At 34.8% G+C, this 24546-nt stretch overlaps 1 protein-coding gene across 1 annotated transcript in view; it reads left to right on the forward strand.

Annotated features, from left to right (window-relative positions):
• The window catches only part of CTNNA3 (catenin alpha 3), a 1506614-nt gene that overhangs the window by 332492 nt on the left and 1149576 nt on the right, over positions 1 to 24546 (forward strand). Inside the window, 1 exon segment of the mRNA XM_058544370.1 lies at positions 22856 to 23059. Coding sequence (XP_058400353.1) covers positions 22856 to 23059 — 204 coding nt within the window.

Consider the following 24546-nt stretch of genomic DNA (forward strand, 5'->3'; position numbering starts at 1 on the left):
TGCATTGAATCTATAGATTGCTTTAGGAAGTATGGACATCTTAACTATGTTAATTCTTCCAATCCAAGAGCACGGAATATCTTTCCATTTCTTTCTTTCTCCTTCAATTTCTTTCAGCACTATTTTATCGTTTAGGTGTACAGATCTTTCACCTCTTTGGTTAAGTTTATTCCTAGGTATTTTATTCTTTTTGTTGCAATTGTAAATGGGATGGTATTCTGAATTTCTCTTTCTGCTACTTCGTTGTTAGTGTATAGAAATGGAACTGATTTTTGTATGTTGATTTTGTATCCTGCAACTTTACCATATTCGTTTATTACTTCTAAAAGTTTTCTGGTGGATTCTTTAGGGTTTTCTATATATAAAATCATGTCATCTGTAAATAGTGACATTTTCACCTCTTCCTTTCCAATTTGGATCCCTTTTATTTCTTTCTCTTGTCTGATTGCTCTGGCTAGGACTTCCGGTACTATGTTAAATAGGAGTGGTGACAGTGGGCATCCTTGTCTGCTTCCTGTTCTTGGAGGGATAGGTTTCAGTTTTTCACCATTGAGGATGATACTAGCTGTGGGTTTGTCATATATGGCCTTTATTATGTTGAGGTACTTTCCTTCTATACCCATTTTATTCAGAGTTTTTATCATAAATGGATGCTGTATCTTGTCAAATGCTTTCTCCACATCTATTGAGATGATCATGTGATTTTTATTCTTCATTTTATTAATGTGGTGTATTACGTTGATTGATTTGCAGATGTTGAACCATCCCTGCATCCCTGGAATAAATCCCACCTGATCATGGTGTGTAATCTTTTTAACGTATTGTTGTATGCAATTTGCTAGTATTTTGTTGAGGACTTTTGCATCGATGTTCATCAGTGATATTGGCCTGTAATTTTCTTTTTTTTGTGTTGTCCTTGTCTGGTTTTGGTATCAGGGTAATGTCGGCTTCATAGAATGAGTTAGGGAGCTTCCCCCCCTCCTCAATTTTTTTGGAAGTGTTTGAGTAGTATAAGTATTAATTCTTCTTTGAATGTTTGGTAGAATTCACCAGGGAAGCCGTCTGGTCCTGGAATTCTATTTTTGGGGAGATTTGTGATTACTGTTTCAATCTCCTTACTGGTGATTGGTCTATTCAAATTCTCTTCTTCTTCTTGATCCAGTTTTGGAAGGTTGTATGATTCTAAGAATTTATCCCTTTCTTCCAGGTTGTCGAATTGGTTGGCATATAGCTTTTCATAGTATTCTCTTATAATCTTTTGTATTTCTGAGGTGTCTGTTTTAATTTCTCCTCTTTCTTTTCTGATTTTACTTATTTGTGCCTTCTCTCTTTTTTTCTTGGTAAGTCTAGCTAAAGGTTTGTCAATTTTGTTGATCTTTTCAAAGAACCAGCTCTTGGTTTTATTAATTTTTTCCACTGTTTTTTTTTGGTCTCTATTTCATTTATTTCTGCTCTGATTTTTATTATTTCCCTTCTTCTACTGATTTTGGGCTTTGTTTGTTCTTCTTTTTCCAGTTCCTTTAGGTGCATTGTTAGATTGTTTATTCGAGATTTTTCTTGTTTGTTGAGATAGGCCTGTATCGCTATAAACTTCCCTCTTAGAACCGCTTTTGCTGTATCCCATAAATTCTGGCATGTCGTATTTTCATTTTCATTTGTCTACAGGTATTTTTGAATCTTCTTTGATTTCTTCATTGACCCAGTCGTTGTTCAGCAGCATTTTGTTTAATCTCCACGTATTTGTGGCTTTTCTGATTTTGTTCCTATAGTTGATTTCTAGTTTTATACCGTTGTGGTCAGAAAAGATGCTTGGTATTATTTCAGTCTTCTTAAATTTATGGAGACTTGTTTTGTGACCTAATATGTGATCAATCCTGGAGAATGTTCCATATGCATTTGAAAAGAACGTGTATTCTTCGGTTTTTGGATGGAATGCTCTGTATATATCTACTAGGTCCATCTGTTCTGGTGTGTCATTTAAAGCCAATGTTTCCTTATTGATCTTCTGTTTGGATGATCTATCCGTTGGTGTAAGTGGAGTGTTCAAGTCCCCTACTATTATTGTGTTACTGTCTATTTCTCTTGTGATGTCTGTTAATAATTGCTTTATATATTTAGGTGCACCTACATTGGGTGCGTAGATATTTACAAGTGTTATATCCTCTTGTTGGATTGTTTCCTTGATCATTATGTAATACCCTTCTTTGTCTCTTTTTACAGTTTTTGTTTTAAAGTCTATTTTGTCTCCAGCTTTATTTAATTAGAGATGTTCGTGGTTCCTTTTTCTTATAGCTGTAGATACAATTAGTAATTAGATTATCACAAAGCCTTTGGAAGGTTATATTTACCATGTAAAGTGACCAGTTACAGTCACTTTGTAGGAAACTTTCTATCTAGCGTGGTCAATTTGTTAGATGAAGCACTTTGTTCAAAATGGATTGATACTTATTTGTGAAATCTGCTGAGAATAAGCTGAAATCAAGAAAAGTGAAGTAGCCCATGAGTTCTTAATCTACTTCTCTCATTTAAAAAAATTTAGTAAAATATAATTTTATTGGTGTTTGGTTATGTGAATTTCAGCTTTAATTTAGAGGAATTTGTTTTTGCTCTAGTCAAAGTATGGAGGATGGAAAATTTTAGTTTTTTTTGTTCGTAGGACAGAGTTTGATAAAATTTGGTTAGTGGTGTGGATCATAGTAGAGCACCATGCTTTGTTCCTTAGGATATTGATTATTGCTTTATTACAGAGAACATTGTACAGTGGTCGTGCTATTCCTAGAGTTTGGCATTTATAGCTTTTGTTAGTGGCAGGTGTTCACTGATAAGTTTAAGATTTAGGGTTGCCTAAATCTAGCCATGAATCTATCGTTTACAAGCTTTATTTGCACATTTTAGTGTTTATAGTAGATTTGGAAAGGCAAGAGAGGTGGCAGGCAGTTATATTTTGAAACTTCATTAAACTTCATGCTATGAGTAGAATTTCAAAGCTTGTTTTCTGAGAGCAGTTGAAAAGGAATAAACAGTCTTTGTAAATTCTAAACAGAAACTTTTTGTTGAAGATACTATTGATTGTGAAGAAAATATTGCCAATGTATTAATTTTTATAATAAGTATGCTTAATGTTTACAAGAAATGGCAAAAATTTCTCATGTTTTCTTCCACAAATCTGGGGCTGCCTTCATTGGTACATAACCTGTGCAGTTGCATAGGGCCCCATGGTTAGAAGGGTCTCGTGTTAGGTTTAATTATCTGAAGTTGCTATATTGAAATTCTGAATACATTTTGAACAAGGGGACCTGCATTTCCATTTTGCACTGAGTCCCCCAAATTATGTAGCTGATCTTGCCTAAATCCTTTGGCTACTTTCAGATTGACTTGCACTCTGCTTAGTTCCCATCACCTGATCCTAGCTCACTTTTACCATGTAAATCCAAAATAGAATTGCAATTAAAGTGAAGCTTGCTAATTTAGGTTGATTACTGACATCTAAGCAGTTTGGACTAAGTTCAAGTTATATGTTCACAAAATCTCAGCTTTGTTAGCCACAAATGACCACTTGAAGTTAAATGAATAATTTAGCAGGCAGGATCCAAAAGAGCAAAGACCAAAAGCCCCAGAGCAAAGGGAAAAAATGAAAAGCATTGAATAGACATGAGGTGCCTGCCAACACTCTCTCTGACTCCTCTCCAAGTATACTGTAAGCCAGTCAACTGGCATATGTCACATCCTGCAGATGGAAAAGCAGCCTGTGCAAATGTATACAGTGCAGATGCATGGATCTGTCATGCAGCTGCCAGAGGTTATGTTTGCTAAGCAGCCTGCCAATAGTCATGAGTTTTGAAGAAGGGTAGTTGTTTTGTGGGAGGTAGATTAATCTTATTTGTTTCACGTGGAACCATGCTGTCTCTATTAGGCATAGTGGCTTCTTCAATGCTTAGAATGTCTGACCATATTTTTCTTCTCACATTACTCTCTTAGTCATGTGACTATTGGACCAGTATATGAGGTCAGCCTTACAGAGGGGGAGGGAGGCTGGAGGCAGAGTGGGAATTCTGGTGATGGATAAGGCAGTGTAATAAATAGATTCAGCCATTGGGTGAGTGACTCTGAGACTGAGAGAGCATCAGTTGAGATCAATTGACCTCTTGATGAAAAACAGATGAGACACATCGTACTGAGACACATCATACTGAAGGCAGTGAGAATAGTCTGTTTTAGAAATGTTTCACATTTTCTAATATGGAAGAATTTCTAAGTCTGAATATTCCTAATTTAAGCATAGGACTTACAATGTTTGTAATAAGGTATAATGTGTGTGGTGTTTATGTTACAGTTGTCATTGGAAAGGTGAATGAAAAGTGTATACATGACCTTCTTGTGGGCTTGAGGAGATTAGTGAGGAAAGGGCAAGAGAGGGAGCATCATTAACTATGTGGTACATGATCCATGGGCCTCTGATCATGAAACAGCAGGAGGGCCTTGAGCTGCGAAAGGCCTGAGAGTTTTGACCTGCTGCAGACCCCCACTCACTGGTCCTCATCATGAAGACCTTTGGAGATAGGGTCACCTTACTTCTAGCAAACAGGCTACAATTTTCCAAAGAGCCTCTTTGGAACCACCTATGATTACAGGGAGAATCAAAGTGCTGATGCAGACACTCTATCAACCAAGGATCCTGACTCTGAAGAAATTTTGTCCTTTCTTGAGGGAGCATCAAATTGCCTTGCCTTGCTTTAAAAGTCTTTTTAAATTGGGATATTGGATGCTCTACTCTTTTCCTCAGTAGTAGGAGTTCCCTTTTCCTTTTGACTCTTGTAATTCCTGAGGATATTTTGAAATTTCCACACACTTTTCCCCTGCCAGATCTTCAAATATGGAACTAGCAGGCATGGCCACAATTAAGTTAAATTGAAAACACTTTATTTATTTATTTATTTATTTATTTTACACATATATATGATATTTATTAATAGTGTTAATTATTATTTTTTTGTTTATTGCAGTAACATTGGTTTATAACATTGTATAAATTTCAGGTGTACATCATTATACTTCTATTTCTGCATAGATTACGTCATGTTCACCACCCAAATACTAATTACAACCCATCACCACACACATGTGCCGAATTATCCCTTTCACCCTGCTCCCTCCCCCTTTCCTCTCTGGTAGCCACCAATCCAATCTCTGTCTCTATGTATTTGTTTATTGTTGTTATTATCTACTACTTAATGAAGGAAATGATACGGTCTTTGACCTTCTCCCTCTGACTTATTTCACTTTGCATAATACCCTCAATGTCCATCCATGTCATCACAAATGGCTGGATTTCATCATTTCTTATGGCTGAGTAGTATTCCATTGTGTATATATACCACATCTTCTTTATCCATTCATCCCTTGATGGGCACTTAGGTTGCTTCCAAGTCTTGGCTATTGTGAATAACGCTGCAATGAACACAGGGGTGCATGTATCTTTATGCATTGGTGTTTTCAAGTTCTTTGGATAAATACCCAGCAGTGGAATAGCTGGATGATATGGTAGTTCTATCCTTGATTTTTTGAGGAATCTCCATACTGTTTTCCAAAATCATTAACTATCAGGGAAAAGCAAATCAAAACTACAATGAGATATCACCTCACGCCCGTCAGAATGGCTATAATTAACAAGACAGGAAACAACAGGTGTTGGAAAACCCTTTAAATTTAATAATTTCTCATCCAGACTACAGAAAAATAATCCTGTTCATTCTTACTTAAATCGGTTTTCATTGGCACCTAATATTTCTCTCCCATTAGCTATCCTGATATGTACTTCTGCTAGTCTCTCTTTAGGTAAGGCACCCTTTCCAAGCACTGATTTTGGCCTTCATATTCGATTATTTTTTCCCTTGTCTGCAAGGAAAAGGGAGAAAGAGTCCTTACGACAATTTTGCTTGACAGTCGTAATGGCAAACCAGTGTTTTATGACATCCTGATTAGAAAAGTCTGAAATGAAGTCCAGTGATCCAGTGATGAAATTTTCCTTCCTGGCATGATGTGTTGCTAAATTTAAAGTTTATTGTTTATGCTCTTTAATAGCATATCATAGTACATAAGGTCAATATCTAATTGAAAAATAGTCTGGTTATGCAAATTCATTCTTTTAACATTAATTTTATTTTTAATGTTGTTCTGTATTCCATTTACCAAAGCTATGAGATTATAACATTCTAAAGGGACATGTTAGCACCCACTGTTTACAAAAATATACAAACCAGTTGGCTTTTAAAGTCTTCTTTAGTGATGAAAACTGGATTTTTTTGGCTGAATTGTCAAGTAATTTTTTAATCATTCTCTTATCACCTGAATGTTCTGCTGAAACATTAAACACAGGAGCATGTTGGTTTCATTACTGCCCATGTGCATGATACAAGAGATTTTTAGCAAACTGCTTCTGTCACCTTGACTTTCTTTCTTCTCACTTCCTCTGCTTTTCTCTCTCCTCCCTCCCCCCTCTCCTTTCCTCACAGTCCCCTCCTCAACTTCCCTCCCATCCTTTCCTCTCTTCCCTTCTCCCTTTACCTTCTTTACATCTCCTTCCCCTCCCTTTCTCCTTCTCTCCTCCTCCTCTTTGTCTTACACATGTTCTTGTTCCTTAGTAGAATTAAAAATCTAAATCAGATTGAATAGACACCAAGGGAAAAAGTAAGGCCCTTTGGTAAAATCTCTAAAAGATCAAAAATATAGCAGAAGAGATGATCCTGGTTTAACATTTTTCTGACCAACTTTTCAGTATGTCATTATGTAACTAGCAAAGCAGAAAGATCTGAACAGCAGTAAGTGCATAATCAGTTGATTTTTCTACAGGTATTCTTAATTTGGAAAGAACATTAAGCCAGAGACTGATGTTTTTAGTCTCGCACCTACACCCTATTATGAACAGCACCAAAAACATGCTTCTTGAATAAAAAAAGAGAAGCACATAAAATGGAACATCATGGATTAAACTGTGGAATAGGCAAATGTTATCTTTGATGGTCCTCTCATCTTCCTTTCAGAATTTCCCCCCCCTGGTTTTTGTTTCCTCTTTTCCCACTGAAACCCAGTATCTATATCCTAACCACACAAGACTTGCTTGTGATTCATATTCTCTGGAGCTGCCTCTTTCTAATTACTTCAACTTATTCCCAACTAGTCATACGGGAAAAGGACCTGATAAAGTAAGGCCTTAATGACTGACAGCATAAAATTCTGTCCTTCCCCAGTGCTTTCTCCAAAGATACCCACCAGTTTAGGGAAATAGTGCTTTTAATCACAATCAATCGACCACTTTTGGTATAGATATCGGCACCTACGGTGGTTCTATGTTGTAGAGGAGTTTTTCTCAGCAACAAGTGACAGTACAGAGGTACTGATCTCTTCTACCTGCAACATAGGAGTTATCACTACCTTTTATCTGCTGAAACGCAGCTAAGAGGATATCATAACAAAAGAATCTCATATCATGGAAAACAAAATGAAAACCAACTTCTAGAGCTGTGCTGTTCCATATAGTATCTGCTTGTCAAATGTAGCTATTTGAATTTAAATTTAAACTAATCACAGTTAAATAAAATTAAAAATTCGGTTCCTCAATTGCATTAGCCCCTTTTGAAGTATTTAATAGCTACATGTAGCTAGTGGCTACTGTATTGGCTATTGTAGGTAATAGAAAATTTTCATCATCACAGAAAGTTTTTTTGAACAGCATTCTAAATTATACTTTGGAATCAATACAGTTTCATCCCAATTTTTTATGAAGACTATGGAAAATCCAAAATAATAATTTTGTGGCACTTAAAGGTTAATATGTTCTAAATATAGATTTTCAAACACAATGACTCAAGCAAATATTTTTTCGTTAGTCCCAGTTAACTGGAAAATTACTTAGAAACGTTGAGTTGATTTATATTTAACTGCATATTCAACTCCAGGAAAAAACCAGATTCTTAACTCTTTTCATTGCCAAGAACGTCTTTAGTTGGTTGTAACTTCAAGATATTCAGAATATCATCTCCACAATCCTTAAACAGAGGTGCTCTAGAGAACATGAGGGAGGAATTAGGGACCACATGAATAGCATCTCAAGGATGCTGTTATTGAAAAATTGTCACCACCTAACAGTCATGCTCTCATTCATCATTTTTCAAGGGATTCTAGGGCAGACACAACTTGGAGGGTTTTACAGTTATTAGGTATGACTGTGCTACATTGGCTACCCTTTTCTCTGTGCTCTACTATGCACAATCCACCCATGAATCCAGGGCTTGTACTTAACCTGCTGTTTCTCCCAAAGGACATAGTTATAGACAGAAGTGGAAGGTAGAATCATAGAAATAGAGCACAAACGGGATTACTTATTTTTTCCAGTTGCCCCCGTGTACCTTTTTTCTCCTTTGTCAATGCGTTGCTTTCTGGGAGAACCCCACAGGCATAACAACTGGCATAGACCTTGGAAATGGTAGAAACTGTTCAAACATTTACCTAAATTTTGCAGATTTGTATTTGATTGGGTTTGCAATTAGTAAAACTCATGGACATAGATGATAGGACACACATGACATTACAGAGACAATTAAGAAGAATTAACACTACATACTTAAAAATATTGGAGTGTATGCTATATTTTTAGTCACAATATTATTGAGTATAAAAATTATACGTATTTTCTCTAAGTTCATTGTAGACAGCATAAATTAATCATTATTACTTACATATTTTTAGGATTTTTTACACATGGTTTAAAAACAGACTATGAGGAGAGATAAAACAAACATGTAAATACGTATTTCCAAATAGATAATTAATAACAAAGACTTAACTTGCTCTTTCGTTAAAATATATTGCCTCAGTTAGCAATATTGTAGTATGAATGTTTACTAAGATTCATTCAATATTATATTCAATATTACAACAAAATAAGCTGCTTCTTGAAGAGCTTATGTTACGATTCTTTTAAATAGAAGTTTTGAAAGTAGAAAATCCTTGAAAGTTTATTTTATTTTTGATATAACCAGGTGAAAACTAAAGCAAACAATTCGTGATGTGGTGCTGCGCAAAGATCGAATTGCTTAATTCTGACAGAAATAGTCTTAGTAGAAGTTAGTACCTCAGGTGAAATGAATTAGATGATTGAAATTTTTTAGCGTTCTGGTAAAACCAGTATCACAGTGCTCATTGATCCATTTAAAATGTTTCTACACCCATTATTTAGAGAAAAAAATGTAAGGGAGTCTGTATATCTCTAATTTATTTTATACACATAGTGAATATCTCTCTAAAATATTTTAAATTTTCCTGTTATACTAATTAATACACAACAGAATGTGATTTATGTATATTTTAATTTAATATAACTGAATATGTAGTTAACTTTGTGTATGTAAATTACACTAATTTACTAAATTAGTATAAATAATATTTGTTGATCATCTTGCTAATTTATAGTTTATTGCTCACATTTTCCCTTCTTTTCACATTTTTATATCTAAAGCTTCCATTCTTTAGATTAAGTGGAAATGCATTAAAATAAGGGATATACTAGACAAAGGAGAGCCTATGAGTTTTCTCAATAGCATTTTCTATTGGTAATCATAAAGAGAAATTTTATTCCATTCTTATCACTTACTCTGAAGATTGATAATGTAGTTTCTTGAGAAACATTATTTATGCTATGTGGTTATTATTTCTGCTGCTCTCAACTTGAAGCACTGCATGTGTTTTTGTGACGAATGTTGGTACTTGATTATAATCATAGCTACATCTCTTTTGATAGGCAATTTCACTTTGGAGAAGTGTAAGATTTTTAGTGTTTTGAATGTAAATTGGATCAATTTCATCATAGAATATAGAGTGTGTGAATGATGACTAGGGTTTATTACATCATGTTTATTAAAATACAGAAAACTTTTTCCAACCATATTGATTTTATGCTTTAGCTTGTTAAGAATTTTTTGTAGCTCCCTACATGTCCTGGTAAGGCATGGCCAAAGCCTTGCTCAGAATCTGAAGTATACTGGATAATTAATAAATATTTGTGGAATGCATGATTATCTGATACACGCCTGTGTGGTATATATAGTATTCTGTCTTAGGAAGTGTAACTTCCTTCGTAGTACTCTATGGCTCTGTTCATCAGGAATAGATGATAGTGCATATAAAGGTAAAGGTAGTATTAGCAAGGAAACTATGAGGTGAGACCTATCCCACCAGATATTAAAATATGTTGTTATTATTTTGGTGAGGAAGATTGGCCCTGAGCTAACAAACATTGCCAATCTTCCTCTTTTTGCTTGAGGAAGATTGTCCCTGAGCTAACATCCATGCCTCAACTTTGTATGTGGGACACCACCACAGCAAGGCTTGATGAGCAGTGTGTAGGACTGCACCTGGGATCCGAACGCGCGTACCCTGGGCTGCTGATGCGGAGTGTGCAAACTTAACTACTACGCCACTGGGCCGGCCCCAGATATTAAAACATATTATAAAGCTACATTAAATAAAATCCTATATGACAGGTGAAAATTTTATTTTCCCCACTCTACAAGAGATGAAATAAAGGCTTAAGCAATTTAAACCACTTTCTCAGTATGAGTGGAGGGCCAACATTCACACTCAGGTTTTCTGACTCCAAATCTCCACTAAAAAAGAGAGCCTTGGTACTTTGAGGTCATGTGTCTTTATTTTTTAAAAAGACATATATTTACAAAATGTATTTGTAATGAAATTCAACATAGCTTTAGTTGAATTCCTTCGAACTAATTAATAGGAAAACTTAATATTACATTTCATTCTGGTAAATAATGGAAGCATTGTTTTTTTCTATTATGATTCCAAAATAACTAGTTGATTAATATTTAGAATCTAAAAGAATAATAAATATTTGATTCATAATTATCATTTTCTTTTTAAAACTTTAAGAATTTTAATTTTTAATTAGCTTGTAAATTTCATAAGTAATACGCGATTAGGCTATTATCATAAAATTAAAACTTTGACCTCTACCCTAATCTGGGTTCTTTTCAGAGATAACAATTGCTATGGCATTGGTATGTTTTCTTTAGACCTTTTCCTAGGTTCTTATATACTTATGTCTACTCAGAGAAAATCTAAAATATTGTTATTTGCTTGCTTTTTTAATATATATGATGTCACTGTACATATCATTCTGCAACTTTTGTTTTTTATTCTACAATATATTCTGGTAATCTTTCCAGTTTATTTTGTATAGATTCACCTCACACTGTTCACTTCCAAATACACATAGAGCCATGATCTCAATCTTCTCAAAAGTTAGCATTTATTTCCGTGTTTCTCAAGGCCACAGAGTTTTCTTTCACCGTAACTCATATTGACTGAAATAACTCTTACATTATATGTTCTTTCCTGAAAGATAGGCTTTAGGCTGCAACCAAAAAGAAAAATGATCAGCAATGCCGATTTAAACTACAACTACTCCGTTAAAAGATTTAATGCGTTTTAAGTCATTCCCTGTATCATTATTTGGGTTGGTTATCACACTCTCAGTCCATGGGTCATATACATCTTTTATATTTTAAAATACCTATGAGTGTGCCAATGATTTTACAATTTAATTTTAATCATTCTTTTGCAGAGTCTGATTTCCTGTACTCCTATTCTAGAGATAAATACACTATATAGACACTCCTTCTGATTGCACAGACCTGTTCCCTGCCTTTCAGGCAGTTTTCTGTGTCCTCTTTAAGTTCCGATTGGGTGCTTTAACTTATTGTTTTAGGGGTAAAGTTCATCTCTTCCCTTTGGCTTGTTTTCAGGTTTCACAATCCTCTGCCTCTTGCTCTAAGTTCAACATAATTATTACCCTGATGCCTATTCAAGTTGACTTGATAAAATAAGATCTGAATAAGATTGCCTCCAAACTTTCAATTCCGTGTTCTGGGGAAATCCAAGGCCTCCCTGAGAATCCTGTGAATTCCCTTTGAGCTTACATGGCTTCTTTGCTTTTAGCTGCCTTGATTCTGCACCCAGCTGCACAGAGTTATGCCTGGTCAACCTATACTTAACTTTCAATTCTTTTTATTTATATTATATATCCGCATTGTAGTTATATATTTATGCAATTATTTGGTTAATATTTGTCAGTTCCTTTAGGCCGTGAGCCCTGTGAAGAGGTCAGAGATGCTCTCCATTCCGTTACCAATTCCTGGCATAGTACCTGGCACATAGGAGGCTCTGAAGAGGGACTGAAAATGGAAGGAAGGAATAATTGAAGAGGATTTGGGACTTGAGATCAGAGCACAGAAAGAGAAGTTAGCCTTGAAAGGATGGGACAGAGGATAGAGAAGGAGGAGAAGACGAAGACGGAGAGGGAGAGGGATAGATCTTTCTTGAAGACAGATGGGAAGAAAAAAATGGGTGGAAAAGTATAGTGAGATTGAAGTGAGTGGAGAGGTTTACCAGGTGGTCACATCTCAGTTTCCCTAGAGTAGTAGAAAGTGTGTGGATTGAAGGTTATATAAAGTTGGATTAGTATCTTAAATCTTCTTTTTTAAGCATATTATTAGACAAGTTACATAATCTTGCTCACCTTCAGTTTTCACATTTATAAATTAGTGAGGATAATACCTCACAAGGTGGTTGGTGATGATTAATTAAAACAATGAAAGCAGTGTTGCATAATAGTTATAACGTGAAACTGGAAATGGATTTGGATAGAATTTTGTTTCTGCTACTTACTAGCTGAGTGATCTTACTCAAGTTACTTCAAGTCTTCAATTCTGAGAAGTAGTATGAAGGAAAATGAGGAATCAAATTCATTAACCAAAGTTACAAGATATGCTGAAAGAGATGAGAACACAGAGGATGATTAAAAATGTGGATAAATCTGCTTATAGCTAACGAGCCAGAATTCAAATCCAGGCTAACTGCTCCCAGGATTTATATGTGATCTCTTAATCCCTAAGCTATACTGTCTCCTAAAATACAGCAATCTAATAGAAGACAATGAAGTTAGGACTCTTACTTTTTAAAAAATATTTTTCTGTCAGCAATCAAAATGTGAGTGAGGTAAGTGTATATTGGGCAGAACCTAGAAAAAAGGGAAAATGTTTTCTATGTTCAATAGAGTGGGATCCTGAAAATATAATATCCTGTTGTTTGTCTTTCATGGACTTAATGCCATGAAAACACACTGAAAAAATGTTTCAACACACTGCTATACTAGTTCAAAATAGGTAATTCTTTTCTTTTAAAGGTGAGCTTTGTTTTTTTATAAACCACTTTAGTGAGGTATGATTGACATGTAAAAAGCTGAGCATATTTAATGTATACAACTAGATGATTTTGGGGATAAGTATATACTCATGAAACAATCATCACTATCAAGGCCTTAAACATCCATCACCACTCAAAGTTTTCTCCCACCCCCTTCTTCTTCTTCATCATCATCATCATCATCATCATCATCATCATCATCATCATCATCATCATCATCATCATCTTGTGGTAAGAACACTTAACATAAGATCTACCCTCTTAGCAAAATTTAAGAACACAATGCAGTGTTGTTAACTAGAGGTCCTATGCTGTATAGTAGATCTCCAGAACTTATTTATCTTGCATAACTGAAAATTTGTACCCTTTGACTATCACCTCCTCATTTCACCCTCCCACCAGCCCCTGAAAACCATTATTCTACTCTCTGCTTCTGTGAGTTTGACTATTTTAGATTTTACACATAAGTGAGATAATACAATATTTGTTTTTCTGTGTCTGGCTTATTTTATTTAGCGTAATGTCCTCCAGTTCCATCTGTGTTGTCACAAATGGCAGGATTTTTTTTCTTTTTTAAGGCTGAATAATATTCCATTGTATGTATATACCATATTTTCTTTATCAATCATCCATCAGTGGATATTTAGGTTGTTTCCATATCTTGGCTATTGTGAATAATGCTGCAAAGAACGTGGGAGCTCAGGTATCTCTTTTAGGTCCTAATTTCAATTCCTGTGGATAAATATGCAGAAGTGGGGTAGTTGGATCATGTGGTAGTTCTATTTTTAATGTTTTGAGGAAACTCCATTCCGTTTTTCATAATGGCTGTACCAATTTACATTGCCACCAACAGTGCACTAAGATTCCCTTTTTTTCACATCCTCACCAACACTAATAATAATATATTCTTAATTATATATTTAATTATATATTAACTGTTACTATATAGTTAATTAAATATATTATTAATATATATATAAATAATAGCCATCCCAATAGATGTGAAGTGATATGTCATTGTGGTTTTGCTTTGCATTTCCCTAATAGTTAGTAATATTGAGCACCTATTGGATGTTTGTATGTCTTCTTTTGAGAAATATCTATACAGTCTTTTGCCCATTTTTAAATCAAGTTATTTGGCTTTTTGCTATTGAGTTGTATGAGTTCCTTATATAATTTGGATATCAACCCGCTATCAGACATATTTGCAAATATTTTCACCCATTCTGTGTGTTGCCTTTTCATTTTGTTGATTGTTTCTTTTGCTGTGCGGAAGCTTTTTAGTTTGATGTAATCTCACTTTTCTGTTTTTCTTTGTTGCCTGAGCATTGGGTGTCATATCCAAAGAAGCATTGCCAAGACCAATGTCAAGGAGCTTTTCCTCTGTTTGCTTCCATGAATTTTACAGTTGCAGGCCTCACATTTAAGTTGTTAATCCATTTTGAGATGATTTTCATGTATGGTGTAAGGGTCCAATTTTATTCTCTTGAATGCAGTTATCCAGTTTTCCAAGCACCATTTATTGAAGAGACTATACTTTCCCCATCGGGTGTTCTTGGCACCCTTCTTGAAGATTAGTTGACTATATATGCATAGGTTTATTTCTGGGCTCTCTATTCTTTTCTTTCTTTTTTTTTTTTTTTTTGAGGAAGATCAGCCCTGAGCTAACATCCGTGCTAATCCTCCTCTTTTTGATGAGAAAGACCGGCTCTGAGCTAACATCTATTGCCATTCCTCCCCCTTTTTTTCCCCCAAAGCCCCAATAGATAGTTGTATGTCATAGTTGCACATCCTTCTAGTTGCTGCATGTGGGACGTGGCCTCAGCATGGCTGGAGAAGCCGTGCGTTGGTGCGCGCCCGGAATCAAACCCGGGCCGCCAGCAGCGGAGTGCCCGCACCCAACCACTAAGCCACGGGGCCGGCCCTCTCTTATCTTTTTTATTGGTCTATGTGGATGCTTTTATGCCAGTACCATACTGTTTTGATTACTAAAGCTTTGTAATATGGTTTGAAATCAGGAATTGTGATACCTCCAGCTTTGTTCTTCTTGCTCAAGACTGTTTTGACTATTGGGGGTCTTTTGTGGTTCCATATGAATTGTAGCATTGTTTTCTCTATTTCTGTGAAAAATGCCATTGGAATTTTGATAGGGATTGCATTGACTTGATAGATTACTTTGGGTTATATGGACATTTTAACAATATTAATTCTCCCAATCTGTAAACACTAGATATGCTTCCATTTATTCTTCAGTTTCTTTTATTCATGCTTTATAGTTGTCAGTATACAAATCTATTCCCTTCTTGGTTAAACTGTTCCTAAGTATTTTATTATTTTTGGTGCTATTGCAAATGAGATTGTTTTCTTAATTTCTTTTTCAATTAGTTCATTGTTAGTATATAGAAATGCAACTGATTTTTGTAGGTTGATTTTTATCCTGCAACTTTACTGAATTTTTTATTAGTTCTAACAGTTCTTTGGTGGTGTCTTTAGAGTTTTATATACATGGGATCATGTCATCTGCCAACAGAGACAATTTCACTTCTTCCTTTCCAACTGGATGTCTTTTATTTCTTTTTCTTGTCCAATTGCTCTGGCCAGGACTTTCAGTACTATGTTGAATAGGAGTGATGAGAGAGGGCATTATTGTCTTGTTTCTGATCTTAGAGAAACACCTTTCAGCTGTTCACTATTAAGTATGATGTTAATGGTGGTCTTGTCATATATGGCTTTTATTGTGATGATGTACATTCCTTCTATACCTAATTTGTTAAGAGTTTTTATCATGAAGGATGTTGAATTGTGTCAAATGCTTTTTTTTCATCATATGAGATGATCAAATGATTTTTATCTTTCATTCTATTAATGTGGTATATCACATTTATTGATTCATATGTTGTATCATCCTTATATCCCAGGGATAAATCCCACTTGGTCATGGTGTATGATCCTTTTAATATGCTCTTGATTTAGTTTGATAGCATTTTGTTGAGGATTTCTGCACCTGTATTTATCAGGGATATTGGCCTCTACCCTTCTTTTCTTGTAGTATATTTGTCTGGCTTTGTTATCAGAGTAATGCTGGCCTCAAAATGTGTTTGGGAGTGTTCCCTCCTCTTCAGCTTTTGGGAAACGTTTGAGCATGATTGGTATTAGTTCTTCTTTAAATGTTTGATAGAACTCACTAGTGAAAGCTTCTGGTCTTAAGCTTTTCTTTGTTGGGAGATTTTTTATTATTGATTCAATCTGTTTAGATTTTCTATTTCTTCATGATTAAGCCTTGCTAGTCTGTATGTTTCTAAGAATTTACCCATTTCTTCTAGGTTATCCAATTTGTTGCCATGTAATTGTTCGTGGTAGTCTCTTATGATCCTTTGTATTTCTGTAGTATCACTTGTAATGCCTCCTATTTCTTTTATAATTTTATTTATCTGAATCTTCTTTTTGTTAAGTTAGTCTACTAAAGGTTTGTCAATTTTGTTTATCTTTTCATAAAACTAACTCTTTGTTTTGTTTATTTTTCTATTGTTTTTCTAGGTTCTATTTTATTTATTTTTACTCTTATCTTTATTATTTCCTTCCTTCTGCTAACATTGGGATTAGTTTGTTCTTCTTTTTCTAGTTCCTTAAAGTGCGAACTTAGGTTGTTTATTCGAGATCTTTATTTCTTAATGTAGGCATTTATTGCTATTAATTTTCATCTTAAAACTTCTTTTGCTGCATCTCATTGGTTTGTTTCCATTTTCATTTGTCTCAAGATATTTTTTGATTTCTTCTTTGATCCATTGGTTGTTCAGGAATGAATTGTTTAATTTCAACATATTGGTGAATTTTCCAATTTTCCTCTTGTTATTGATTTCTCATTTCATACCACATATCACCTGAGTGGAAAAGATACTTGGTATTATTTCAGTCTTCTTAAATTTGTTAAGACCAGTTTTGTGGCTTACCATATGTTCTATCCTGGAGAATGTTTCATTTACACTTGAGAAGAATGTGTGTTATAATGCTATTGGATGGCATGTTTTGTATATGTCTATTAGGTCTATCTAGCCTAACATGTAGTTTAAGTTCAGTGTTTTCTCGTTGATTTTCTGTCTGATTGATCTGTCCATTGCTCAAAGTGAGATACTGAAGTCTCCTACTATTATTTTATTCTTGTCTGTTTCTCCCTTCAGATCTGCTAACATTTGCTTTACATATTTGGGTGTTCTGATGTTGGTTGCATATATATTTATAATTTTTATACCCTCTTGATTAATTGACCACTTTATCATTATATAATGTCCTTCTTTGTCTCACTTAAAACTTATTTGTCTGATATAATTACAGACCCCTGCTCTCCTTTGGTTATCATTTTCATGGAATATCTTTTTCCATCCTTTCACTTTCAGCTTATGTGTGTCCTTAAAGCTAATATAAATTTCTTTCAGGCAGCATATAGTTGGGTCTTGTTTTTTTATGTGTGTGTGCGTGTGTATGTGTGTGTGTGTGTGTGTATATGTTTTCAGCCACTGTATGTCTTTTGATTGGAGAATGTAATCCATTTACATTTGAAGTAGTTATTGATAGGTAAGGACTTACTACTGCCATTTTGTTAATTGTTTTCTGACTATTTTGTACTTCCTTTGTTCGTTTCTTCCTCTCTTGTTATCTTACTTTGTGATTTGATGATTTTTTTTTTTTTTTTGTAGGGGTATGCTTTGAATCCTTTCTCTTTATCTTTTGAGTATCCACTACAGGTTTCTTCTTTCTGTTACCATGAGGCTTACATAACACATTTTATAGTTATAACTGTCTATTTTAAACTGATAACAACTTAACTTTGATTGCATACAAAAACTCTACACTTTTATTCCTGCCACATTTTATATCATTCATGTCACCATTTACATCTTTTTGTGTTGTGTATCCATTAGCAAGTTTTTGTAGCTATATTTTTATTACTTTTGTCTTTTAACCTTTTTACTAAAGTTATAAGTGATTTACCCACCATCATTATAATGTTAGAGTATTTTGAATTTAAATATATATTTACCTCTACTAGTGAGTTTTACACTTTTATATGTTTTCATGTTGCTAATTAGTATCCTTTGTTTCAACTTGAAAAACTCCCTTTAGTATCTCTTATAACACGAGTATAGTTGTGGCGAACTTCCTCAGCTTTTGTTTGTCTGTAAATGTCTTTCTCTCTCCTTCATTTCTGAAGAACGGTGTTGCCAGTTATAGTATTCTTGGTTAGCACATTTTTTTTCATCGCTTTGAGAGTGTCATTCCACTCTCTCCTGACCTGGAAGGTTTCTGCTGAGAAACCTGCTGATAGTGTTGTGGGGGATCCTTTGTATTAGATGAGTCGCTTTTCTCTTGCTGCTTTTAAAATTCTCTTTTTGTCTTTGACTTTTGACTATTTGATTATAATGTGTCTCAGTGAAGATCTCTTTATCTTCAATCTATTTGGGGTGTATGGATCTGGGTGTTTATTTCCCTCCCCAATTTGTGAAATTTTCTGTCATTGTGTCTTTAAATAAGATCTCTGACCTTTTCTCTTTCTCTGCTCCTTCTGGGACTCCTGTAATGTGTATATTGTTTTTTTGGATGGTGTCCCATAAGTCCTGTAGGCTTTATTCACCCTTTTTAATTGTTTTTTCTTTTTATTCATCTGACTAGGTAATTTCAAATGATCTGTGCTTGAGTTCTTTGATCATTTCTTCTTCATGCTCTAGTCTGTTTTTGAACCCCTTTAGTGGATTTACAGTTCAGTCATTCTTCAGCTCCAGGATTTCTGTTTAATGGAGTCTGTCTTTTTGTTAAACTTCTTTTGTTACTGTATTGTTTTCCTTATTTCGTTGAGTTGCCTGTCTGTATTCTCTCTTATCTCACTGAGCTTCTTTAAGATGATTATTTTGAATTCTTTTTCAGGCACCTAGTGAATCTCCATTTCATTGGGATCAGTTATGCCATTATGGGAGATTTATTTTGTTCATTTGGTGATGTCATATTTCCTTGATTCTCCATGTTTCTTGAAACCTTGCATTGCTGTCTTCACATTTGAAGAAGCAGTCACTTCCTCGAGTCTTTACTGACTGGCTTCAGGAGAGAAAGATCTTCACCAGTCAGCCTGGCTAGAGATACTGGGGGTCTCTCAGATTCTTTCTGAGGATGCACTTGCTCCATTCCTCTTGTTCCCCTTGGAGGAGAAGTCTTAGATTGTGTGCCTTCTCTTGATCTCTCAAAGCCAGACTGGCTGTGGAGAGCCTTCTATTTATTTTTCCTAGGGCAATGCCCTGAAGTGTTCAAGGTTGTGCACCTTCTCACAATCCAGCAAATCCAGCTTGATGCTGATATTTGTGTGCTCCCTGTGGGAGCTCGCATGCACCATCTGCAGGGGAACATGGGGTGTTGGCTGTAGGAAGGGGGTGCATGGAGTGCTGGTGGTGCATGTCAACTAGTTGTGGGATCTGCAGATGGGGGTCCTGCTGGGTTGTGGGTAAGGTTCTGGTTAGAGTCTGTAATCCAGTAAGTAGGATTTGTGACTGGTTGTTGAGATCTGTGCACTGGTTTCTGTGAGCTCCCTCCCCTTTTCTATGCTCTTAGCTGTCCCCAATTTATTCAGCTTTCCCAATCCTTTCAATGTTCTGAGTGTGGAGAGATGGAAATGGGCCTCTTGGGCAGCATCCCACAAGGTCGGGAAAGCTAAGGGCTCATTTTGCTCTCACTTTCCCCTGTGGGAGAAATTGCAGGTGAAGGCAGTCTCTTTTGGCCCTGAGCTGTGCAGCCATGGGAGAGGAGTGTCATGAGTAAAGTGAAACTGTTCTTATCCTCTGCAATGCCTCTATTCTTTGAATTTTTTTGCTCAATTGGGGTGCTGGAACCTCTTAGCTGTACTCCCCAGCATTCCAGAAAGGTATTCTCATCCATATGTCATTGTTAAAATCAGTCTTTCTCTGGGGTTATGAGGTATGACACTTCCTTCCCCCAGAGAAACACTGATGTCTTGATTATCTTACTGATGTCCAGAAGAGATAATTATTTCAGTAGCTTTCAAATATTCAGAGTTATTTCATAAAACATTCAAGTTATTTAAAAAAAAACTCACCTTTTTATTGATTTAATAACAAAGTTAGAGAAAACTTTTATAGGATGTGAATAGAAGGACAGTAGTTTTAGGCAGAAGCAAGAGGCCTGCATATGGGTATCATGTATCAGAGCAGGCAATGGTTTGAGTTCAGATGAGCCTGAAGAATCTGAAGTTTTAAAGGTCAAGGAGGTAAAAATCCAAAGGCTAGGATAGTTTGAGGAATGGCTCTGTAGATCAGGAATTAGAGTGAACTTATTCTACAATAGAGGCTGTTTTCTAACATAATATCAAAGCCAGAACACCTAAAATTACTAGTTTCTTTTTGCAATGCTTTTAGGTGAACAGATTTGAAATGTAATCAACTTTTCCTATCATCACAATGCTGGAGACATGTTAAATGTTCCTATCACATCTTCTAATTGCATTTGAGCAATCAAAGAGGAATTCTGTAGCCCTCAATGTCTCTTCTTAATGATGATATCACATTGGAGGGACATTTTCAGAAAGGTTTTAATTGGCTTAATTATTGTTATGAAACATTGGAGTGGAATGTTTGTACTAAATTAGTGAGCCAAAGGAAGACATGGTAAAAATGGCAAATGGAATAAGGAGGTAGATTTAAATGTAAATGAATTCTTGACTGATGGCCAGACCCGTGGTTGGGATTATTGTCTCGTCAAAAAGATTATGCACTGGATAAAGAAAATGTTAAATTTGGCATTTGTAAAATTAATTTCTTGTTTTTTAAAATTTTTTGTCCACCTAAAAGAGAAAAATGGAGAGACTCATTAGAGCAGTGGAAAAATAGGAAGGAGATAGAGTCATGAGAGGAAAAAATATTCTAAATAATTGTAAGACAGTTAACCAATTTTATATAGGATCTATTTCTAGTTTATATTTTATATTACATTATATTATATGTGAACATTACACAGTCCCAATTTTTTTTCTAATTGTTTTAAAATTATTCCTCTTTCTTTAATGATTTTCTCTTCCTAGCTTGGTCTTAGAGTTGTAGCCTTTAAAATTTTATCCTGGCTACTTTTGATCCCCAAATATTTATAATAATGTAATGTAACACAATGATCAATGTAAGATTATATATATATATAGTCACACGTCACTTAACAACAGGGATATGTTCTGAGAAATGTGTCATTAGGTGATTTTGTCATTGTACAAACATCATAGAACGTACTTACACAAACCTAGATGGTATAGTCTACTACACATCTAGGCTATATGGTACTAATCTTATGGGACCACTGTCATATATGCTGTCCGTTGTTGATCAAAACATTGTTATGCGGCACATGACTGTTCACACACACAGTTAACATATACCTCTCTCTCTCTCTGTGTGTGTGTATATATTTATATACATATATATATAAAATCTTGTACATAAGATTACATACTTGAAGATCCATGATCTTCATTGTGTGTGTGTGTAGACTCACAAATACACACACATTTTGAAGATCATTATATGATTTCATTTTATGTTAGGGATTCTTCAGAGAGCTTTTATTTGATACTAACTCCTTCTCCAATTATCACATTATGCCTAAACCTTGGAAAGGCTTCTTCTCCTGATGTATTTTAGTAAAGGACTCTTAGAGCCTCATACGCTCCATCCTTTCTTCAGAGGCTGTAGATTATCTTGATTTCTATTACCCAAAGACTTATATCTAATGGAAACCTTAAAAATACCATGTCAGGTTCCAATAGTGGGAAATAGCTGGAAGTTATAATAAATCAACTGGAAGATGGAGTTTTACTTGTTAAATGAATAATTAAAATTCAGAATTCTCTTTGATATATAGTGTTAAGGTTAATTAGAGTGTATGATTTACAGTGAGACATAATGAAAATAATATTGAATTAGGTATTATAAGACTTGGACACTTGTCCGAACTTCACCATTTACTTGCTCAATGACCTTGGGCAAGATGGTTTCAGTCTCAGTCATCATCAATTGAAATATGTGTTTAGCAATATCTTTACTGCCCAACTCTTCATAGTGTTGTCAGGATGAGATGATACATGTGAAAATATTATGTAAACAATGAAGTTCTATATAAAGGTGACTCTTGTAAATAATAGTTACTATATGCTAGGCATTATACTAAGCATTCATATCATTCTTACAACAGTTTTATGAGACAAGCAACATTAGTATTTCAATTTTATGGATTAGGAACGTGAGGCTCAGAGTGTGTAAGACACCTGAGTGAGCTCACACTATCAGTGAGTGAGAAAGGCAAGATTTGAACACAGGTCTGTCTGACACTAGAACTGATGCTCATAATTGCACAATTTTTGCCACTCACCTGGACAATAATAGCTACATAGAATTATGTGTGAACTGGGTGAGGCAGTATAAATGAATTCTCTTTATTATCACATCTGAATTCTAAATGTGAAAATAAAATAATATTTACTATTCTTAAAAATAGAATGCTATGGAGTTCTAACTATCCAAATGTGTTCTTCCTTTAGAATTTAATTGTCTTGGATCCACTCACAGTGACTGAGGAGGAAATAAGACCATCACTAGAGAAACGTCTTGAAGCCATTATCAGTGGGGCTGCTCTGTTGGCTGACTCTTCATGCACAAGGGATTTTCATCGGGAGCGGATTATCGCAGAATGCAATGCCATTCGCCAGGCTCTCCAGGACCTGCTTTCAGAATACATGAACAATGTAGGTGACTGGTTTCCCCCCACCCCATGCACTAGGTATGCACTGGTGTTCTTTCTGTGTGCAGATGTGATAAATTACAAATAAGTACATAATTTTATGAGGATTGGCTTTCTGAGTAGGCTCTGCTTGGGTTACTTACAGGGTACTGCATTGAGATAGGAGTTTCTAGGGATGGAGTCCAATCAGAGGATTATTTACATATGATTGTTTTGTTTGAGGCAGTATCTAAATATTAGTTGAAGAAATGAGTCAAGATTGGAGAAAGGAAACTGGAGTTACACATCAACTTAAAGGAAAAAAAGAAGATGAAGAAAAGGGTGGTTGTTCAAGATTATGTTGGTGAATAAGAGTTAGAATTTAGAGAGTTGTGGATAAAGTCAATGCTGCAGGGATCAAGGGCTATTTTTGAATGTGTAAAGAGCTCATGTAGTTTGGACAGCTCAAAGTTTTTCGAACGTAACATAATGTCATAGACTTTTTGAAGTTTTAGCTATCTCCCATGAATATTAGAAATGCTGTCTAAATCTAGACAAATGCAAAAATATTTATTGCAAAGATTTTTTTGATTTAATTTCATATATATTTATATCTGTCTATGGAGTATCTTTGACAATTCTTGCATTCAAGTCTTAGTGCCATTTTTAAAATGAAGAAGAAAGTCTTGAAGACATTGTCAACTATATATTGATCACAAAGACTCCTTAAATAATAGAGCTAAACAAAATGAAAGATTTATAATAGGTATATTTTATTTATCTGCCTTATTATTAGTGGAATAATTCAAGAGTTATGAAGGTATGTTTTGAAAATGGTTATAAAGCATATGACTTTTTGGGTGTGAAATTGAAGATTTACGATTGTTCAGTGTAAGTAATTTATGTAAATAATTGAAATGTGCTAAAATTAGTGAGTGAGTTTTAAGGACCCTTCAACACACTTGACTTATCTCCCTACTCTTAATATTTGATGACTTTGGCTCCTGACCAAAAAGCTCTTGCCTGTCAAGAAGTCAAAGTTGTAAAGCAGATTTTGTTAATGAGAAGAACATATTGGTAATGTCGTGTCCTGCTTCTGAAGCTAGAATATCTCCATTTTTAGCATGTAATATATTCTTAGTTAAAGATTTTTTAAGGGAATTCACCAGTTACAGGAAGCTCGGAAGATGATATTGTATTTGAACTTCACCTCCCCTGATCTGTGAACTATTAAAATTATTATTCTCATCTTTATAAATAAAAATATAATAAAGTTACAATATAAGTTTATTTTATCTATAAATTGTAAAATTATAGATAAATTCACTTTATACAATATAAAGTTCTTTTATTCTTTTGGATACAAACACAAACAGATGCATATTCACATACTCACCCACATACATAGTCAGGGATGGCTACATAATTGTGGAGCCCAGTGCAAAATGCAAATGGAAGACTTCTTGTTCAAAAGCAGGGGAAAAAAAAGCTTTTTCCAATCCAGTCTTGACT

This window comes from Diceros bicornis, chromosome 6 (genome assembly GCF_020826845.1).
Source record: "Diceros bicornis minor isolate mBicDic1 chromosome 6, mDicBic1.mat.cur, whole genome shotgun sequence".
Lineage (NCBI taxonomy): Eukaryota > Metazoa > Chordata > Mammalia > Perissodactyla > Rhinocerotidae > Diceros > Diceros bicornis.